Raw genomic sequence first — 20,570 nt, forward strand, 5'->3', positions numbered from 1 at the left:
TGGTCTGTTTTTACTATGAAATGAGTTCCGTAGACATAGGGTCTAAATTTGGTGATTGCCCAATAAATAGCTGTTAACTCTTGTTCCGTCGTACTTTTGTTACTTTCTCCTTTGGTAAATGCTCTCGATGCGTAAGCTATTGGGAGTTGAGTTCCGTTGTGGGCTTGTGTTAGCACTGCACCACAGGCTTGCTTACTAGCATCTGTGATTATACAAAATTCTTTCGTAAAATCTGGATATTGTAAGAGAGTAGGCTTTATTAATTGAGCTTTAAGATATTCAAATGCATTTTGACAGTCATTAGTCCATTCAAATGGAACATTCTTTTTATTTAATCTTGTTATATGCCTAGAATAATCGGCGAAATTTTTGATGAATCGTCTGTAGTAATTACAAAATGCTGTAAAACGTCTAGCGCTATCAGAGTCATGTGGGACTGGATAATTTAATATGACGTCAAACTTTTTGTCATCTGGTAAGATTCCCTTATCTGTGCATTTGTGGCCCAAAAATGTGACTTCATGCATGAAAAATGAACATTTTTCAGGATGTAGTTTCAAGTTGTGTTTCCTACACATGTCAAAAACACTAATTAAATTGTTAAGCATGTGTTTTTCGGAACAACCGATTACTATTAAGTCATCCATATAGAGGAATGCTTGTGATGGTTCAAGTCCAGAGAATGCGATAGTCATCATTCTTTGGAATGAATTGGGAGCTATTTTCAAACCAAATGGTAATCGCGTGAAGCGATAAGAGCCGTTGCTCGTTGAAAAGGATGTTATATCTCTAGAGTTTTCGTCTAGCTCAATCTGATGGAATCCTGACATTAAGTCAAGGCAAGAGAAATATTTTGCTCTTCCTAGTTGATCCAAGATATCATCGATCCTAGGAAGTGGAAATTTATCGGATAGTAATTTTTTATTAATTTGGCGATAGTCAACTACTAATCGCCATTTTTTCTTTTTGTTGTCTATGGATTTCTTTGGTACTAGTAAAAGTGGACTGTTGTATTCTGAGGCTGACGGTTCAACTATTCTATCTTTGATTAGTTTATCGACTTGAGCTTGGATTTCGTCTTTTTGACTATGAGGATTTCTATAATTTTTTATATATACAGGTTCATTATCTTTTAATCTTAGTTTCTGCTTGTAAAAATTATTGGTTGTTATTGATTCGGTATCAAGTCCGAATATGTCTGCGTAGTTACAACAAAGTTCTTTTAATTGTTTATTAAATAGTTTTGGAAAATTTTTAGATAACTTTGATATAACATCGTTCGTTCTAGTTTCATTATTTATTTCGGATATATCATAATTTGCTAATGGTTCACAATTCAACTTATTTATATTGATCATTTGGTCGGTACTAGTTGTATTAAGTAAACGGATATATATATATATATGCTGCATATATACCAGGTTGAATTTCCTGGTTCGGAATAAAAATGCTATCTTCATTTGAAGTTAACTCAATTTTACGGACAACTTCGGATCGTGCTGGTAACACTATTGTATTGTTACCAGAGCTGTGATTTATGGGAACATAAATAGGGTAGTTTAGATTGTCTGGTCTTATTATGAGCAGATCTTTTGAAGGTGTGAAATCTAGTTGACAATTAAATTTTTTAATAAAATCTATTCCTAAAATTCCATCACACGGTATAGAAAAAGTTGATTCGACAATATGGAAGTTGTGTGGAATTATATATTTAGTTGTTTGTATTTCTAAGGATGTCATTCCTTTAGATTGAATTAATCCTTGATTAATTCCCTGAATATTTATTTTGTTGTTTTTGTTTATGTCATTAAAAGTGTCTGAATTGTCTTTTAACAGAGATATGTCTGCACCAGTATCTATCAAAAATATTAATTTCTTGCCTGTAGCTACGTTTGTGAATGTTACGAATATATTTATACTAAGATTAATCGAATGAACCTTTTTACTGTCTATTGCTGTGTACCTAAGGGCTGTTGTGAGTTTCCCGATTCATTCTGGGCAATTCTCACATTGTTGTTATTGCCATTATTATTGTTATGGCCTCTGTATGAGTTACCGCGGCCTCTATAGTTTCCTCTATATTGGCCTCTACCTCTGTTGTTGCCATAATTATTATTTTGGTAGTTTCCACGGTAGTTTCCGCGGTTATACGCTCGGTTAGTATTATATCTCGGTTGTGCAGCATATAGGACTGTATTTGGGTGTCCTACTGCGTCTGTGCAACTATCGACGAACACAGTTGTAATCTCACTCATTGTATTGAAATTTCGTGATTTCATTACAGACCTAACTTCGTCAATTGTGCTGTTTCCTATGATTGATTTTACAGCAACTTGTAGGCTCAATTCTTCGGCATATTCTTGCGATACACCGTTAATCATATGTGCCGATTGCAAAGCCCTTGTCAGCTGTTCAACTTCTTGAATATATTGACTTGCCGTCTTTTGCTTTTGCTGCAGATTGAACAATTTAGCTGATATTGCTTTGGCTGATTCGCCTTTTATACCGCTTTTTAGTTTGTCTATTATGGACACTATTGTTTGTTCAGTGGTGATTAAGTTTCGAATATGGCCTTTGAGTTTAGTTTTTATTAGGTTGACTGCTGTAGTTTCATGTGTTCCCTTAAGTGAATCCACTAAGCTAAGAGCATCAATGAAACTTTGTAGATTCTCAGGCTTTCCACTAAACTCAGGTATGAGTGAAGCGGCTAGCTTAAGAAATTCTAGTTGTGACATGGCCATTTTTAGAGTTTTTACTTCAGTAATAGACTCTGATTCAGAATCAACTAGATTGGTTAGTGTGATTACCGCTGGTATCGTAAGGTCGCCTAGGTCTTCTTCTTTTATATGTGTATCTGAACCGCTTGCGATTTCAGATTCGCCCTCTAAATCTGTGTTTGTGTCTTCCTCGACTAATACTGGAGTATTCAAAATCGAAGGTATAGTTATGTCTAGTGAATATTTTGATTTGATGCTATTTAAATTTGTTTTTAATCTATTCAAAAATCTTGATACATACGACCAATGCTGGGTATTTAACTTTTCTTTATTGTCGTGTATCAGGGAACGAGCTTGGTTAAAACATGCAACTAATATTGTCGCGTGTCTACTTATAGTTTCGTTTGAAATATTCCTATTTTGTGCTAGACACTTGTATGATTTATCAAAATTTTCTTTTATTTTAACTAATGCGGCATTAATATTTTGCCATTCCATTTCATTTTAAAATAATTATTAAAATGTGCAAAAACATTTATAGGTTTTCATTCAAATAATGATATATTTTTATTCATGATTAGTTTCTTTATGCATCTATTATGTAGTTTATACAATTTATATAATAGATGTCCTATGATTATAATGAAAATAATAGCAATAAGTATTGTTATTAGCTTTAGGTCGGTGTTATTGACTTCGACTTTGTTTATTACATTCGCTGTCGAATCTACCGATTTTACATCTACTAAACCCATTGTGTAAAAATTTTCGAAATTTTCTTCAAATTTACTTATTTTGTTTGTTCGTGACATATGTATATACAAAAACAAATTTCCTTTTTTTTTTCTTTTATACTACTGTATAGATTCTTTGTTAATTGTTGGAATTAATTTATAATTTATATATATTTTTTTCCAGTTTTTTTTTTACATTTCTTCCTGCCTAGTGTTTGTGTGGCTTTACAGGCCTCACTCTAATTGGGCAGATGTTATTCCGCTCAATTTTACAATTTTAGATCTTACAGTTAATTTGTATGCATCGCAGGCATTTAAAAAAAAATTTTGTTTGGCGGTAGGCGCTCTAGGAAGCGCTGTCGGTTCACTGCTCCGGGTCTAGCTTGTTGCGCTAGACGAGGCCGGTGCTGGCTGCACAGGCTGCTACTGCTTCTCTGTTGGGGCACCGGTGCAGGCTGCACAGGTGTACTCGCAATGCGGCGAGTGTAGAGGTCCCTCGCAGTCGTTCGGGCAGGTCTTCCTTGGCTTTGCTATTTCTGTCGTTTGGGGTGGTGGAGTTGCGATTAATATTTTACTGATATTTCGTATTGCAGTGTAGGTGGTTGTGTGCATAGGCTCTTTCATTTTCTTTTCTGCTAGCAACAATTTGATGTGATCGAGCTCTGTGTGTAATTTCACAGATGTGCTCCACGGCAAATTATCGTTGCTATTTAGCAGTTTGAGTAGTGTTGCCCTTCTGGCTCTCAGGCGTTTTACTACGCCGCCTCTTTTGCCACACATACCACTCTACTTACTGCGTTCAGTTCCGCTCCATTTCGTTGTTAATTTTTTTTTTTTGATGTTACTGCTGCTTCCAGTGGTGCCTGCTGTGGTGCTGCTGTTGTTGTCCGCTCTCGCCGCTCTCTCTCTCGCTCTCCGCTTTTTTTTATTATATGATTTATTTTAACATATTTTTGTTTCCGAACATCTACATGTTCGTGACACTTGTCACGGTCGCCATGTAATATGTCAATATTACAATTATAACACTGGCACGTCTGTGCCGTTTGACTTCGGTTTTTAGAATGTCTTTATTGAATTTATTCTTATAACTCAGACCGCATAGCTGCGCTGCCGGTTACGCCAACAGCGGAGCGGCTTCATACATATTTGTCTTATCAGCATAATCGAGAGGGCAAGAGCCGTATGTACATATGTGTATATATATATGCTTCAAGTGGTCAGCGTGGGAATGCTGACTTAGCTTAGCGCATAAGCGGCGATCATATTGCACGCTCACTTGAAGTGGTTTTGTTTGTGTACTGCAACAATGTGTTGCTGATACATTTATTGTTAACCATTGGGTACAGTGTACACTCAATATATGCACATACTACAGTATCCTTATTTTCTTCACGACAATTATCTGGCTGATCAGCTTTTTCACAATCCTTACTATCATTCGGGATATATAATTCCTTACTATCATTCAGGAAATCAGTTTTTCTTTTCCTACTTTCATTCGGAAAATTCAGCTTTTCGCATTCCTTACTTTCATTCAGGATTTCACATTCCGTACTTTCATTCGGGGAATTAAACTGATCACATTCCTTACTCTCATTCAGGATTCCACATTCCGTACAATCATTCGGGAAATTAAGCTGATCAGATTCCTTACTCTCATTCAGGAATTCTTGTTGACTTCTTTCCTTACTCTCTTTCGGGAAATCTGTTTCAAATTTTACTTCTCTAGAATAAAGCATATTAGTCTCGTCTACGACAACATCTCTTGCAACAATAACTTTTCCTTTAATGACATCCCACAATTTGAGTCCATTTTGTTCATACCCTATCAAGATAGCTTTGAATGATTTTTCATCAAATTTACCTTTTTTAATTTTGTTGTGCACATACACGGTTGAACCGAACACTCTTAAAAATTTTAAATTGGGCTTTCTATTGTGCCACAGCTCATATGGGGTCATTTTACAATCACCAAGTGCTTTGCTTGGAATTCTGTTGATTATATATGTTGCAGTTAGCACAGCTTCACCCCAAAAACTTTTGTCTAATTTTGCACCATTTACCATAGCACGAGCTTTCTCTGTAATGGTTCTTATCATTCGCTCCGAAACACCATTCAACTGAGGTGTATGTGGCACTGTCAAATGATAACTTATTCTTTTATTAACGCAGAACTCACGCATTTCATTCGACAAGTATTCTCTACCGTTGTCAATGTACAAATTGACAATCTTGAAATTAAAAATCCAACCAAAATCTTTAAATACATTGAATACATCTGATTTATATTTTAACAAATAGGTTACACAATAATGTGTAAATTGATCTACGAAGATCACAAAATAATTTTTATCGTTTAGTGTAACTGGTTTAATGGGGCCACATAAATCTGAATGTATTACAAACAAGGGTCGTTTTATATAACTTTTATCTTTAGATTGCTTAAATGGCAACCTAGCCTGTTTCCCATTTAAACATGACTCACAAACTTCATCTGATATTTTTAAATTAACAAGAAGATTACTGTCATTAAATAAATTATTATTCTTTATTTCAAGCAATTTTGCATTGCTTATATGCCCCAACCTCTCATGCCATAATCGATAATTATTTTTGTTCCTAGCATCTACACTGTATGCTTGGAATTTGACTACAGGTATATCCAACATACCTGTATGTTTAACAACAATTACTCCATTTTTTGATATGGAGACACCACCACAGTCAAACTTAATTGACATCCCTGCCTGTTGCAGACGCTTGACAGACATGAGGTTTCCTGCTGCCTCCTTGCAGTAGAGCACATCCTCTAGTGTGATATTGTGTCCATTGTGCAGCCGCACAATTCCAGGCTTAGTGGCATATAAAAACTCGCCTTCTTTTGCCACAGCGATTTTAATTGGCTGCTCCAATTCGATACAATCGGCGTACAGCGAGTCATCATTGATCAAATAATCCGTTGCACCAGAATCGAGTATAAAACCGAGTTCATTATTTATTTGATCACTCTTTTTCATTTTCCGCATCATAAATGCGAACCCGTGGCCCGATGCTGCAAGCTGAGCTTGTTTATTATGTTTATAATTTTCTTTGTTTTGATTTAACCTTATAAACTGGTAACAGTCTTTTTTCATGTGCCCTTCTTTGCCACAGTGATGGCATTTAATATTACTTCTAGCTTTTCCCTTAAATAATATTTAAATCCAAACGTTTTACGATTATTAAAATTGTTATTATTTCTTACAACTGCCTTCATGACTTTACTACTTGTATCAGTACTTTCATTTCTTAATTTGGTCTCGTAGTCGAACAATTTATTTTTTACAAACGCTAATGATAGAGTTTCATCTGACAAAGTTTCGATTGCCGTGATGACACCATTATAGGTTGAAGGTAGAGTCTGCAGCAAATGTGCCACTTTGTCCATCTCATCCATTTTAGCGCCCGCCCCTAACAACTCACTCACTGTTTCATCAAAAATAACAAAATGACTCGAAAGTGTCATTTCACTTGAGAGTTTGAGTGTTATTAAACGTTTACGTGCAGCTAATTGCGACGCAAGGTTCTACGCTCATATATGGCGTCTAAATTCTTCAGAATATCACGTGCCGAAATGTCGCCTGCCGCGAAGTTTAGAAATGCGTCGCCTAAATATTGAATTAAAATGCTCTTCGCACATCGCTCTGCCTTTTTCCAATTATCATCTACTTCGTTAGGCATTATGTTATCGACTACTTGGAGCACCTCTAATTCAGCAAACAAAGCTCTGATTCTAAATTTCCATAAAGAATATTTCTCGCCACAAAAAGGCTTAATATGTTGCTTATTTCTTTCCATTTTCTATGTATGTATATATTATACACACACACACTACAAAAAAAAAAAACTACACAAGAACGCACGCGGAACTAATTTCACAACTATTTGTTATTAATTTAATTTATTTAAATTGGCGTGGACTGGGCCCATAACCTATTGGTAGACTGGCTATGACAATTAGTAAACGGAATACAGTACCAAGTTATGTTTTTCTTTAAAGATTATTTATGTATTTCTTGATTACTTTTTGCTGCAACACCGGTCCACACACTTGAGATTACAAAAGAAGAGAGAGAGTCGACACTTCAAGTGTGACCAGACTAACTCATAATAATAATACCTAACATATCGATAATATTATTTAATGTTATTATTTGAATGTGGGAATAGGCGTATTCAAACAAAATTAAACACAATTAACAAAAATCTGCAAATGACCAACAAACATACTCACCTGCTATTAAACCGACAGAGCTGCCCCTCCAGCAGCTGCCTCGCCACTCCTGCAACTCTCTTGAGGCATAATGGGCGAAATTTGGCGGCCTCATCAGCAGCACTACCGTCAATACAAAGAACGAGGGGGAACGTTGTGAGTTGCTGCGGACACCGCAACTTTACAGTTATACCCGATACTAAGTCAGTATGGCTCTCATCCGGCAGACGCCGCTAATATTAAACGACACGACAAGGAGTGCGAGAGAGACAGAAAATCAGTCTGAGCGTGACGTCGGGCGCTGCGTAGCCACTGCAAATTGATTTCTTGCTTTTGGCTATAAAAATGATCTGATCTGATCCAGATTCAGCAACCTGATAGATATGGTCATTATTTATGATTATGCGTTTTTAGTTTACTCGAATCTGCAATATTGTGGATGCAACAGATTTTCGTCCTTTGTGTGGGCGGAAGGGGGTGGGGCGAAATTTTGAGATATACCTTTTATAGTGAGATCTAACAGAAGTGCGGATACTAAATTTGGTTACTCTAGCCTTAATAGTCTCTGAGATTTATGAATATCCCCAGATTTTCATCCTTTGTGGGGGCGGAAGGGGGTGTGCCGAAATTTTCAAACAAACTCGTCTCGGTCCGATATATTAGGAGTGTGGATACCAAATTTGGTTGCTCTAGCTTTTATAGTCTCTGAGATCTAGGCGTTAATGTTTTACTCTAAGCAAAGCCGCCTATGCTACGTGTGTGTTAGAGAGAGACAGGGCGAGAAAAAATGAAATTGTTTTCTTGATGCTGGCTATAATAATAATACGACCCAATTCAGATTCTGCAGTCTAAAAGATATGGTCATTCTCTACGATTCTGCGTTTTTGGTTTTCTCGTATCTTTAAAATTGTGGATGCCACAGATTTTCGCCCTTTGTGGGGGCGGAAGTGGGCGGGGCAAAGTTTTGAAATATTTTTGTAGCAGTGACATATCACAGAAGTCTGGATCCAAAACATCGTTGCTCTAGCTCTTATAGTCTTTGAGCATTAGGCGCTGAAGGGGACGGACAGACGGACAGACAGACATGGCTCAATCGACTCGGCTATTGATGCTGATCAAGAATATATATACTTTATGGGGTCGGAAACGATTCCTTCTGGACGTTACACACATCCATTTTCGCCACAAATCTAATATAACCCAATACTCATTTTGAGTATCGGGTCTAAAAAGACGTCAATACGGACAACAACGAAAAACGGCAAAACACACAAAAATCATACGTACCTGCCAATACACAGACAGAGGTGACCATGAAGAAGCTGCCTCGCCATCAACATCAACAATTCCTGCCAAAGGGACGGAAAAGGAGGCCTCTTTTGTAGACGCTGCCGCCTGACCATGGCGGTGAAGTCACGCCACTCCAAACAGACAGCAGCCATTCCAACGACGACGCAGATGCTGGCGCCTGTTGCCGCTCCACTGGGTCACAACTGTCTCTCATGCCAATTATGTGAGGGCGGGCTGGCTTGGTGTTGAGCCGCCGGACGCCAGCAAATCCTGCAAAAGAAGGAGAATCATGAAGGAGGCTGCCAATAAACACACAAATACTCACCGACAAACGTCTTCATAATAACTTCATAAATAACATCCAAACGCTGAAAAGTACCTGCAAATAAACACAATTTAAATCAAACGCCAAAACCTACACCTCCTCATCTGGGTGGCCGGACCAGCAGCCACTCAGAAATCGCAATTAAAACCGACGACGAACGTGGCAGAGGAGGCCAGGCCAATCCAACTGACAACGCATCCTGGGTGGCCGTACTAGAAGCCACTCGGATGTGGCCAACAATTAAATAGACAACGCATCCTGGTGGCCGGACCAGCAGCCACTCGGATGCGGCCAACAATTAAATCGACAACGCATCCTGGTGGCCGGACCAGCAGCCACTCGGATGCGGCCAATAACTCGGCCGGACCAGCAGCCACTCGGATGCGGCCAACAAAAGCACAATTGACAACGTATCCTGGTGGCCGGACCAGTTCGCCACTTGGATGCGGCCAATAACACAAATCGTTGGCATCACATTTCGATTACAATGCCAACACACTGGTCAATGCATCTTCGGGTGGCCAGTGCCACTCGGTCTGCTGCACCAAACCAACAGACAGATGCAACGTGGGCGGCCGGACCAGAGCCGCTCGCCATCTCCAATTATTGCCCACGATGCACGCCAACACTCACATCCAGCCAATTAACAACACACAGGGGGACAACAGAGCCGGCCGGTATACAGCGTAGTGTTCGCATTGCGTTTGATATGCCCGCCGGTGCTCCGTTGTTGTTTGTCCTCCTGTTAGAAATAAAATAAATTGTCAATTATCGTTTATTTTACCTTGTCTGCATCAATGTATTTGTTGTAGATGTCAATCCTGTTGTTTCTGTAGTTTTTGCATATCCGTAGATGGTTTGGCCATAGATTTAGTTACTTGCCTGACATATTAGGAATAAGTTTTTGTAAATTAATGTAGTTTTTCTGTAGTTAATTGTATATTTTTCGTAGTTTTCTGTTTAGTTTTACCAAAGACTAGACAATACCAAGATGTTGCATGAGCGACCAAAAAGCTGTTCTATGGCGGGTCCTAACATTAGAACCCAAATGGCACAAGGGAGCGCGCGGGGTTTCAATTCCCTTTTCGCCTGTACTTCGTCTCTACCGCGACCCCGCTGCCCATCGGTTTCGTCTGTTCGGTAATTCTGGACTCTGGAAAAATTCTATGCCACAAGATTTACCATCTCTACCCGAAATACAATAGTCAATATTTTTCATAACTTTTATTTGAATCTGTCTTTTGTTGGTTGTTTGGTTTCTGTTTTTTGTTTATGCTTAGTTTGGTTTTGCTCGTTAAACAATTTAATTAGTGAAATTATCGTACATCGTCGTTAAAAGTCATAAATTGTGGTGTATACGATGTGTATAGTATGTACTTTAGATTAGTTTATTTAAGTTTAGTTTAGTTTATACATCGATTTATAGATCTCGTCGGCTAACTCTGTTGCATTCTGCCAAGTGCAATGAAACATTTATTTATGTATTTATATTTATTATAATTATTATGTATTTATAATTCTCGAATGTGCTAGCTTTTAGCTGCCCATCGAAACGCAATTGTTGCTGTCTGTCAAAAAAAAAAAACACACATTTAAAATTAACGGTTATATTATATTATATTATGTAACAAATAGTTTAAAGCGTATTCAAAGTATACATTAAGTACAATAGTTTAGTTCTTTGGTTTACATTTGCCTACAATTACAATTAAATACAAATCGTTAAAGTAATCGCCTAGAAAAAAAACACATTTCGTTTCATAGAAGTTGGTTTTTTTTTCTTCTGTTTCGTTTATGTAATTAATTTATGTTGAGCGCATATTTAATTTTACTAACACTTTTCTTTGGGTTTTCTGTAGTATGCATAGAGTGAAACACGAAGTTTTTTGCCACAATCCTGTGCCTAAACATTTAATTTAATTTTATTAAATTCAATTTCATGTTTGTTCTCTTGTGTGGAACGATATATGTATGTATGTATGTATGTATTATACGAGTACACGTATGTATGTATGTATGTTTTTTTTTCTTCGATTTCATTGCATAATTTTGATGTGGGACTTGCTTGAGGCCAGTTGCCCCTTCGCATGAGTATCTAACGGGTTTAAATCTATACGCCAAATACAGTTTTACTCGCGCCTCGAAAGATCAGAGAGACAGAAAGAGAGTCAGTGGCCCCTGAATGCCAAAGAAAGGAAACCAAATATGTGCTCAGATTTTCTGTGATCAATCGATGTGGGTATCTCCTTGCCAATGCTTTTGTTGCCAGCCAGTTCTCTTTCTTTCACTCTCTCTACTTTAAGTTTGGCACAAACTCTGAGTAATGCTCTACCTCTCCGTTCCGTTCCGTCCAGTCCGCTCCTTACTTCATGCCCAGCAGCCGCTTGAAGGCCCGCCTATAGTCCAGGTTAAAGATGGTATAGATGACCGGATTCAGGCCGGAGTTGATGTAGCCCAGCCAGGTGATGAAGTTCTTGAACTTGTCGCTGGGACAGCAGCTCTGGCAGAACGGCAGGATGACATACATGAGGAAGAAGGGCAGCCAGCAGATGACGAAGACGCCCATGATGATGCACAGGGTACGGGCTGCCCGCCGCTCCTTGGACAGTGAGATCTTCTGTTTCTCCTCGATGAACTGGTTCACGCCGCTGGGCTTCTTCTGCAGCGGTGCGGCGGCCACTGCACCGGCGCCAGTCGATGATTGGGGCGGTGTCAGCTTGAGCGAGGTCTGCTCCTCCGCCTGGGTCACACAGACCAGTTTAAGTTTTGCCATATAGCAACACAAAAATCCGTTTGGTATTTAAATACCAATGTGGCCGGCGTGTAAGCATATCGCTTTTAATTATTTTCTAGTGCATAAAGGACACCCGGAACTTTATAAAACGATCGCACGATCTCCTCTTGAGTATTTAAACACGCATTGGTCCATGAAGGGTTAATTAGTTCAAGCTCATAATTGCGTTTGGTGGTTCAGTTCATTGTATACCTCAATCGATATATATCGATATATGTTATGATATATTTGACACCTCTCATTTCGATATTTGCTGGGTTTAAAATGTAACTTGTTAATCAAAAATATATTTATCGTAAACAAACCGGCCGACTGGAGCGGCAACCAAAGAACAGCGTACAGATTACCTGCTAGCCTAGATTTCCGCGAAATCTTTCTGCAGTCCAAAGCAGGCAGAAACATTGGCCTTGCAGGCGTCGCATATAAATACAGGACAGACGAAGGACTCGAGCCACAACATGGACTCATCGGATTCGGTAAATACATGTGCGGCATCATCGAGCAGCAGCATAACAGCTCCTTTCGCCTGCAGTGCTCGCTGTCGTCGGTGGACAGCGAGAGTGACCTGTCGCTGGCATTCGAGCATGATCTGGGGGGCGTGAAGGAGCCGAGCTATTGCGACGAATTGCCGGCCTTTGACATACGCGCCTTCTCGCCGCATGGACGCACGCCATCACCCATCGAACACCTGAACATCTCGGACATTGAAACTCCGAAGCAGCATCATCCAGAGGAGCCCGCCTGCCAAAACCATCCCGACTTTGTGGCCCTGCATGAAATCAACGCACAAATCACTCTGCCCAGCGACGCCGAAGACACTAAGACGGCCCTGAGTCGCAGCAACAGGTTGGAGACGATCTTCGAGGGCGTGTTCCTTAACACACCGCCACGCGAAAAACCCAACAACAGCCCAGGCTCCTCGCGTTTCACGCCCAAGCGCGTGCGGGCAAATCTCATGGAACTGGTGGCCATCGGCAATCGCGTGCAGACCACCACAGGCAAGGAGAACCAGTCGCCGGGAGCAGGAGTGGCTGCTGCCAAGTCGCCATCGCCAACAACCTCTCCGCGCAAGGCGTCACCAAGCTACCGCTAGACCCAACCAAAGCCATAGGAGCACTTCTTAGACTGCCATCGACCAAGTTCTAGACTAAGTACCGAATACGAATCATTCGCTTTGTGTACACACTGCATGTGTATCTGAAAACAATGAACTGATTTTAAATTTTACAGACCAGGAATCTTACTTTTTGTAGTCTTAAATAACACATCTTCTTTCCATGTTTCAAACATTCAACAAAAACTTTGGTTTCCACTCTGCGATGGGGTTTTCTACAGTGACCAGATGTTCCGTTCCCAGTAGGTAGGAGGATATGTACCTGGTACCTGCTAGTGCCAGTACCTGCAGAAATATCACCAATCATACTCGGAATGGCTTTTATGAATACCTGCGTTGCCCAAGGACTTAACACGGGACTCTTGGATTAATTGTGGAAAAGTTGCAGAGCATAACAAAAATATTTAATTGTAGTTTTTTTTGCTTACGGCTACACTTAAGACTATACTCTTATGTATTCTAATATAATAACTTGTGCAGTAGTACAAAAATATATAGTTATATATCCTTGATAGATACTTGAGTTAATTTGTAGGCTATGCGAATATAGCACCTGTTTTATCGACTCCATTCCATTCCCCCGATTCGTGTTTCATACGAATCTTCGATGATAAGAAAAATAAGTAAGTTTTAAAGAAATTGAAGGTACGTTGCAAGCATGCATCGTTCAAAAATAAACTGGAATGTCTCTTTTGGCAGCGGCATGAGGAACATGCTTAAAATTAAAAGAAAAACACAGCGAACAGAATGGGCTGACTATGAATTTTGTAAGAATCATTACAAAGGGCAATTACGGAACCCGGATAGCTGACGCTGCTGCTGCTCTTCCGACCTGTCCTGTACCGTTGATGGACGTTGATCAAAAGTTATCCGAGTGACGCGAAGCAGAAAACACTTTCACACGCAAAAGTCCCGGGTTGACCTCCTGCCAGCTGGAGTGATAAAATGCAAGCGATAAGCGATCCCTCATAAATTTATCCTCTCAAGACTCACCGTAAACGCCTTTCACCCAACCTGCACTTGACCTTGTTCTTTATGGTGGACACTCCATTGGCGCTGTGCAGTCCCCGTCCTGTAATGATGAACACATGCTTGTACACACGCGTACTCTTGCGCAGCTTGGTTATGTGGCGATCGAGGAAGAGATCCAGACAGCTGATGGCCTCCACAGTGTGCAGATAGTGTAGGTCCAGCAGATCCGGATTGTTCTGGGTGTGCTTGTGCACTTCCATAATGCAGGTGGCAGCCCGATGGTTGAACACATCGATCTTTGTCTTGTGCAGATTGGCTATCTGCGAATAGTACAGCGCCACATTGCCGTTGCCCTTCTGCACAGCCTGGTTGGCCTTCAGATAGCATTCGGCCTTTAGCTGGGCATGGTGGGCGGCCAGATTGCGGGTCTCCTCAAAGTCACGCAGAGCGGCACACTTTGCCTCCTCGTGCAACTGCGGCGAGCGGCTGCTCGACGACGCTGTCGAGACACACCGCTGGCCTTGGCTTGCAGCACTATTCTCGCTGCCTTTGACGGTTTGCTGTAACTTCTGCTGTTGCTGTTGCTCCTGCAGTGCGACCTAAACAGAAAAAGTGGTTTAAAGTGAGGCAGAGACTGAGCATATTTGAATGGTATACCTTCTCGCTCTCCCGCAACGCCTTATCATAAAGCTCCGCCTCGTTGAGAGAACTCTGGACATCACTGTCGAGCACCTCCACGGTCTTGCCATAGTTGCTGCCGGTGGCCGAGAATATCTCGAGCACCGTTTCGTTGGGTATATTCGGGAACTTCTCGCACAGCTTCATTTTTGTCAAATGGGTGGCAATGTCGTTGGGCTGATGACGGGCGGCCATCTCGGACGCCTGCTTGGCGGCCTGTTGCTCGCTGTTGTAAATGCTCCAGGCCAGCTCCATGTCGAGCAACTCGTTCACGTTCCTGGGCGACTCGCTGCACTCGGCATATTCGGGATGCTTCAGTAGGCGGGCGAATTGTTCATCGTCGCGCAACGTTCTCTGGCGCTGCTCCTCCAGCTGATTATAGACGCCCTCCAGCCACAGCATGTACAATTGCTTAAGCAATTGCCGTGGCACAAACACTTTGGTGGCGGGCAGCTCCAGCGGCATCATCTCCCCATCTGTATGGAACAGAGTGCGCAGTTGCTGGACCAGAGTATCCCCCAAATCCATTTCCTCCAGAATATTGTCGTCGGGATCCTCCTCCTCCTCCGCTTCTACGACTTCTGTGGGCTGCACAATCATCGGCTGATCGAGTATACCATTGCGTATGTCGCGTATCCTTCGGGTGTGCTCCGAGTATTGTTCATCACCTAAAACACAAATCAAATCCATGAGCTTGAGGGCAATGGTTCCCATTCGAAGCATCTCAAACCTAGTACAAAGAAGTTCTCAACTTGTAACTGCAGCTCCTTGTTTGGCGGTGCCGAGAAGCGTTTGTTACGGCTCTGGCGTTGGGGCTTGGGCATATACTTGGCCCCCAAGACCGTTGGCGATGGTGAACGTGGGGGTGGAGAAGCTTCCCCCTTTTTATCAGCTCTGCCACAATCGCATTGGAATTGTGCCGACTCCTCTGGCAACATGGACGCGTCAAGGTCCGATTCCGAGCCGGCATTCAGCTCATCCTCTTTGATTAGTATGTCCACGGCCCAATCCACATTCGTTTTGCACTTCACGTAGAGATCCCAGAGGCCTGTCAGCCGCTTGTTCGGATACATTTGACGCAGCAAAACGAAATTTGAGGGCTCGTTGGGACAATTAAGACAGTGGCGCTCGAAACTGGTTTGTTCATTGGAACCAGCCTTCGGTGGGGCCTTTTCGGCCGGGTCATCGCGCAGCAGATCTATAAGCGCATTCTCGTACGAACCAGTCCCAACAGCAACTGGATCTAGTCTGGGGGCTGATGGGGGCTGCTCACCGCCCGATTGCGACCAATATTTGGGAGCATCTTGTTCGTGGGGCACCCAACTGCAGGCATTGACATTCAGCTTGAAACCGTTTGGGGATAGACTATCAGGATTGTCGTTCTCTGGCAGCGTAACTATCGTGGGCACGGCCGGCAGTGGCGGGTGTTGTCGTAGCTGTGGCAACTTTACTGTGTATTTGGTTTCCTTCAGCAACTGAGAAGAGAGAAAGAGAGAGAGAATACCTTGAGAATAGGGAAAACCTTAGACTTGCACTTGATTCTTGCTTTTACCTTGATTAGTTCCGGCACACTTGTCTTCTCGTAGCGCTCCAGCATGCGCTGAATGTTCTCCCGGGGCACCTTATGTATGTTCTTTTGTGCCAGCTTGCTGGCCGACTTTGACCAGTCTGTTTGAGGCTCCAGCAGCTCCACCAGGTAGCCATACTGTACGGCAATCTTGACATAAGGCAGCATTTCCCACACCGTTATGTTGGTGTTGTCGACTATGATGGGACTCCAGCCCATAGAGGCTTTTTTTTGTACCCTCTCCTTGTTCCAGTTATGGGCGGTCGTCAGCAGAGTTCTATCAAACTTATAGACACGCCTGTTGAAGTAATCATCTGTGCTATAGACGAAGTCCAGCATGTCGTTTTGCTCCAGCAGACCGCTTTGGCGTATTACAGATTCAGCCAGCGTGGACTTACCGCTGCCCGATGGCCCGCGCATGATGATCATCAGTTTTTGGCCAGCTTGGGCCTTCATGCAAATGGCATTGAACTGTTTGTCTTTGTTGTTGGCGCTGCTGGGATACATTTCGAAGCTGCTGGGATACATTTTGAAGCTGCTGGTTGCGGCTGGGCCAACGAATTTCCTCGGAGTGTACATGGCGATGTTGGTTCTGCCGTTGCCATTGCCGTTACCTCTGCTGTTGACGTTGGGCTGGCTGACGCTCAGCTCGTTGTTGAGCAAGACCGCCAATTCCGCTGGCTCAGCAGCATTTCGCGCCGCTGACATTCTATTTGTTGTTGTTGTTGCGCAACTGTTGCTCTCTCTGAATGTGTAAGTGAAACGTAATACGCAGTAATCTCGACTGCTCTGCTCCGTTCCCTTATCGCGGACCGGACTCACCAATACTATGGAAACTGCCAATCCACTCGATCCTCGACCCAAGCTGTTGCACAAACTTGGGGGCCGTTCTTTAGCTGGTTATTTACTGCTAACACATGCGAATTCCTTGGGTTCGAGTTTCAGATGCGTCCCTTTTTGTCGTGTGTTGTGTTTTGTGTACATAAACTAAATAATACGTCTTTGAAGCATCAAAGTGCTTTTTGCGCTGCATCGCATTAACAACACCACTGCATCAATGACATATATAAATCATCATTTATAAATGGCCATCGATTAGACACTTTATAGTAATTACACTTAAAACTTAAATCATTGTAAGAAACGAAATAATGGAAGGGAAAAGAAGGTATGGACAATAGGCAACATAGCCCAGAAAATGCAACGCATGCAAGGTGACATTCACCACATTTAACCAATATACCTTGCCGATTTTGTCTTCAAGGTATGTTGTGCTCACCCGCGAGGTGAGGTCGTACGAACCTGGCAATTTGCCTTGGCTATTTTTGCCTGTTGTCCATACCCTTTTTTATAGCCCATTCATAATAACGTCTCATTTTTTCGTCACAGGATATCGATAGTGGACTTATCGATAAAAATATATCGTCTGATTGGATTGCTTACAAAATAAGTTTTAAACAAAAATGATTAACAACAATTACCACTAAATAAATTTCGAATCTTACTAGATCTTAAACAAAATTGTATTAAAATCCAGTCATATAAAGAAGGATATTCAGAAACAGCTTTACAGCGATAAGAGCTATGATCAATGCAATGTGAATGAAGCGTAGTATGCTCCACCCAAACAAGGGCAATATTCCCATCCAGTATCCCAGAATTAGAATCTGCAACAGGTGGCCGAAAATCACAAGATTCTCCACAATGGAGCGACTAGACAGAAATTGGACCAGCCATTGGGCCAGTGTGGTCACAAGGCCCTTGGCCAGAAAAAACAATGTTCGCAGAGACAATTTTGCCACGATTGGATTACAATTCTCGAATATTTGACTGCAACGTGGAGTAGTTCGAGTAGCAGCGGTAGAACAAACTGACAACACAGCCAGCGCTGACAATATTTCATCACTTGCTCTATAATCGAAAAGAAAGCGACTACGGGCAGCCAATTAATCCAGTTGAACCACCTTTTTAGATAACTCGAGTTCGGGCTTTGATGATGCTGCTCCTGGCTCTGTTTCTGATTGTGGTGTCGATTGCCATTGTGATCTCTGTATTTCGCACGGTGTCTTGCCAGCAAGTCGCAATCATGTCTCAGTCTTTTTTCTGAATCTTTAAGAATATTGTATGCGTGACAGATTAGCTTGAATTGTTCTGTTGTTTCTTTCGATCCGCTTTTATCTGGATGATATATACGAGCAAGGTGTTGAAAGACTTTCTTAATCTCAGCCTCCGGTGCCTTCAAGTCGACGCCCAGCACCCTGTAGAAATTTATGAACCCGAATTCCTCGTACATCGCTTTGATCACTATAGTGATGGTTATAACCATACAGTATACATACAGGCAAAACAGAACCAGACCTGAGAGAGTTCAAAAAATCTGAAAAAACATACAATCACATATTTTTGTCGAAACATATTGCGTGTGTACTAACACATGCAAAGATGTTCTCTACGCGCTCTCTCTCTCATGATGACATCACTCTGGGGTACGCAACGCGCTAGCCGGTGTGTGACACTTTCGTTGTATGAACTGGCACATCTATATACTGTATGGTTAGTGATATAACGTAGCGCAATCGATAGTATCGAGCCAAAACGATCTGAATTATGATCACTAGATTTAAGAGATATACGAAATAAAACGAATGAGCAAGGAACTACATCGAGCGGATTAAGGAAGGTCTTAATTGGGTAGACGGATTCCACTGGAAAACTGTTGAAGGGACTTAGCTCGTACAGGTTTTATGAAAAATGTCTAAGATGAGCTCTGGTTGTGCAAATTAGCCTGCCGTTAGGCACGATTTCTGAATGTTTTACTGATACACTGGAATCAGATAGACCGACAGATCCACTTGTGCCCTCAATCGACTTTCAATTATAAGTGAGTTTATTCTAAAGCGGCGCCCTCTTCATGAGCGGCTGCTGCTTGCATAGGCTCCGTTCGCAACGTATAAGAGCGCATGACATTAAAATTTAATAGCGTGATTTCATACATTTCTCTTAGGTATAATTATAGCTATATATATATATGCAGGCAACTGATTTGCCTTAACATCGGCCGCGTTGACAGCCTATAGGCTTCAATCCAATGGAATAGGCGCCAAACGATGGATCGATCGCTTGTAGACCCCGGCCTTCGTCCTAATCACGGCCACGCGAACCTTCCCGTCCGCTCCTGGGATTGCCTCCTCCACTATTCCGGTGAGCCACATTTGAGGGGGCACGTTGTCCTCGTGAATTGCCACCACTCTGCCTGGCTCCAAGTTGGCGACCTCCTCGGACCACTTCCCTCGCTGTTGAAGGCTGAGAAGATAGTCTCTGGACCAATCTCTCCAAAATCTTTGCTTGATGGCAGACACGAGCTGCCATCGTTGCAGATATGAGAGGCTGCTGTCTGGTCTGGGCAGCTCTGATTCGGGTGGCAGCGAAACTAGCGTTCTGCCGACTAGTAGATGCGCTGGAGTCACCACCTCCCCTTCGTTGGGGCTGCCGCTGTCGACCACCAGTGGTCTGGAATTGAGCACGGCCTCGACGTCCACGAGAACCGTATGCAGCTCGTCCTGCTTGAGCACTGCGCTGCCCATAGCCCTGAGCAGATTCTTGGCGGACTTCACCGCCGACTCCCACAGGCCTCCAATGTGCGGGGCTCGCGGGGGAATGAATTCCACCGAAAAACTGTGAGCCGCAGCATACGCCTTGAGGTCTTCGTCCTTGGCATTGAATGCATCCATGCGCTCCTTGAGTACTTCAGACAGTACTTGAAAATGTCTGCCTGTGGGTTCCACATCAGCCCAAGAGTTTTGCAATCTTGCTGATCTCCACTCGAAATAACCAGATTCTCTTTCTGACTGTCACCTAGTTGACAATTAGCAGTCCACTTCGTCAGCACAAATCCGGCTGGCTCTAGGATTTCAACTAGCTGTTGACGCAATATCCGTAGTTCGGATTTCGTGTCTGCGCCTGTAAGAAGATCGTCAACATAGAAATCGGAAGCAAGAGACTTTGAGCCAAGTGGATGCGAATTTAAATGAGTTTCGCTTAGATACTTCAAGCACCTGACAGCAAGAAATGGTGCGCTGGCCGTGCCATAAGTTACCGTATTTAGACGAAACACTTGCAAGGGA

The 20,570-nt window shown here is 42.2% G+C and overlaps 2 protein-coding genes across 3 annotated transcripts; one reads left to right on the top strand and one right to left on the bottom strand.

The window, feature by feature from the left end:
• The first annotated feature begins 12,452 nt into the window (after positions 1–12,452).
• Positions 12,453–13,370, top strand: LOC6604302. The gene is made up of 2 exons (XM_002029180.2): positions 12,453–12,591; positions 12,648–13,370. Exons 1-2 carry the CDS (start codon positions 12,574–12,576, stop codon positions 13,206–13,208), a joined length of 579 nt encoding a protein of 192 aa, XP_002029216.2. The 5' UTR covers positions 12,453–12,573; the 3' UTR covers positions 13,209–13,370.
• Positions 13,371–13,997: 627 nt separating this feature from the next.
• Positions 13,998–17,493, bottom strand: LOC113566941 (NEDD4-binding protein 2-like). Of its 2 annotated transcripts, XM_026994173.1 has the most exons (6): positions 17,269–17,493; positions 16,432–17,191; positions 15,610–16,354; positions 14,859–15,547; positions 14,223–14,800; positions 13,998–14,161 (listed from the first exon to the last, which is right to left on the bottom strand). In XM_026994173.1, the coding sequence occupies exons 2-6, from the start codon at positions 17,152–17,154 to the stop codon at positions 14,089–14,091; spliced, it is 2,808 nt and encodes a 935-aa protein (XP_026849974.1). In that variant the 5' UTR covers positions 17,155–17,191; positions 17,269–17,493; the 3' UTR covers positions 13,998–14,088. The 2 variants fall into 2 exon arrangements, with proteins under 2 accessions (XP_026849974.1, XP_026849973.1); XM_026994172.1 differs by having other exon boundaries at positions 16,432–17,493.
• Between the last annotated feature and the right edge of the window lie 3,077 nt (positions 17,494–20,570).

This window comes from Drosophila persimilis, unplaced genomic scaffold (assembly GCF_003286085.1).
Source record: "Drosophila persimilis strain 14011-0111.01,24,50 unplaced genomic scaffold, DperRS2 tig00001303-arrow-arrow-pilon, whole genome shotgun sequence".
NCBI lineage: Eukaryota > Metazoa > Arthropoda > Insecta > Diptera > Drosophilidae > Drosophila > Drosophila persimilis.

What these genes read in the sequence shown, in the direction of transcription:
- LOC113566941 (XM_026994173.1), bottom strand. Translation starts at nt 17,154, where the DNA reads ATGTCAGCGGCGCGAAATGCTGCTGAGCCAGCGGAATTGGCGGTCTTG. An exon ending in GTGTGCCGGAACTAATCAAG is followed by an intron (nt 16,355 to 16,431) that starts GTAAAAGCAAGA and finishes CTCTCTTCTCAG; the next exon opens with TTGCTGAAGGAAACCAAATA. An exon ending in CGTTGCGGGAGAGCGAGAAG is followed by an intron (nt 14,801 to 14,858) that starts GTATACCATTCA and finishes TTTTCTGTTTAG; the next exon opens with GTCGCACTGCAGGAGCAACA.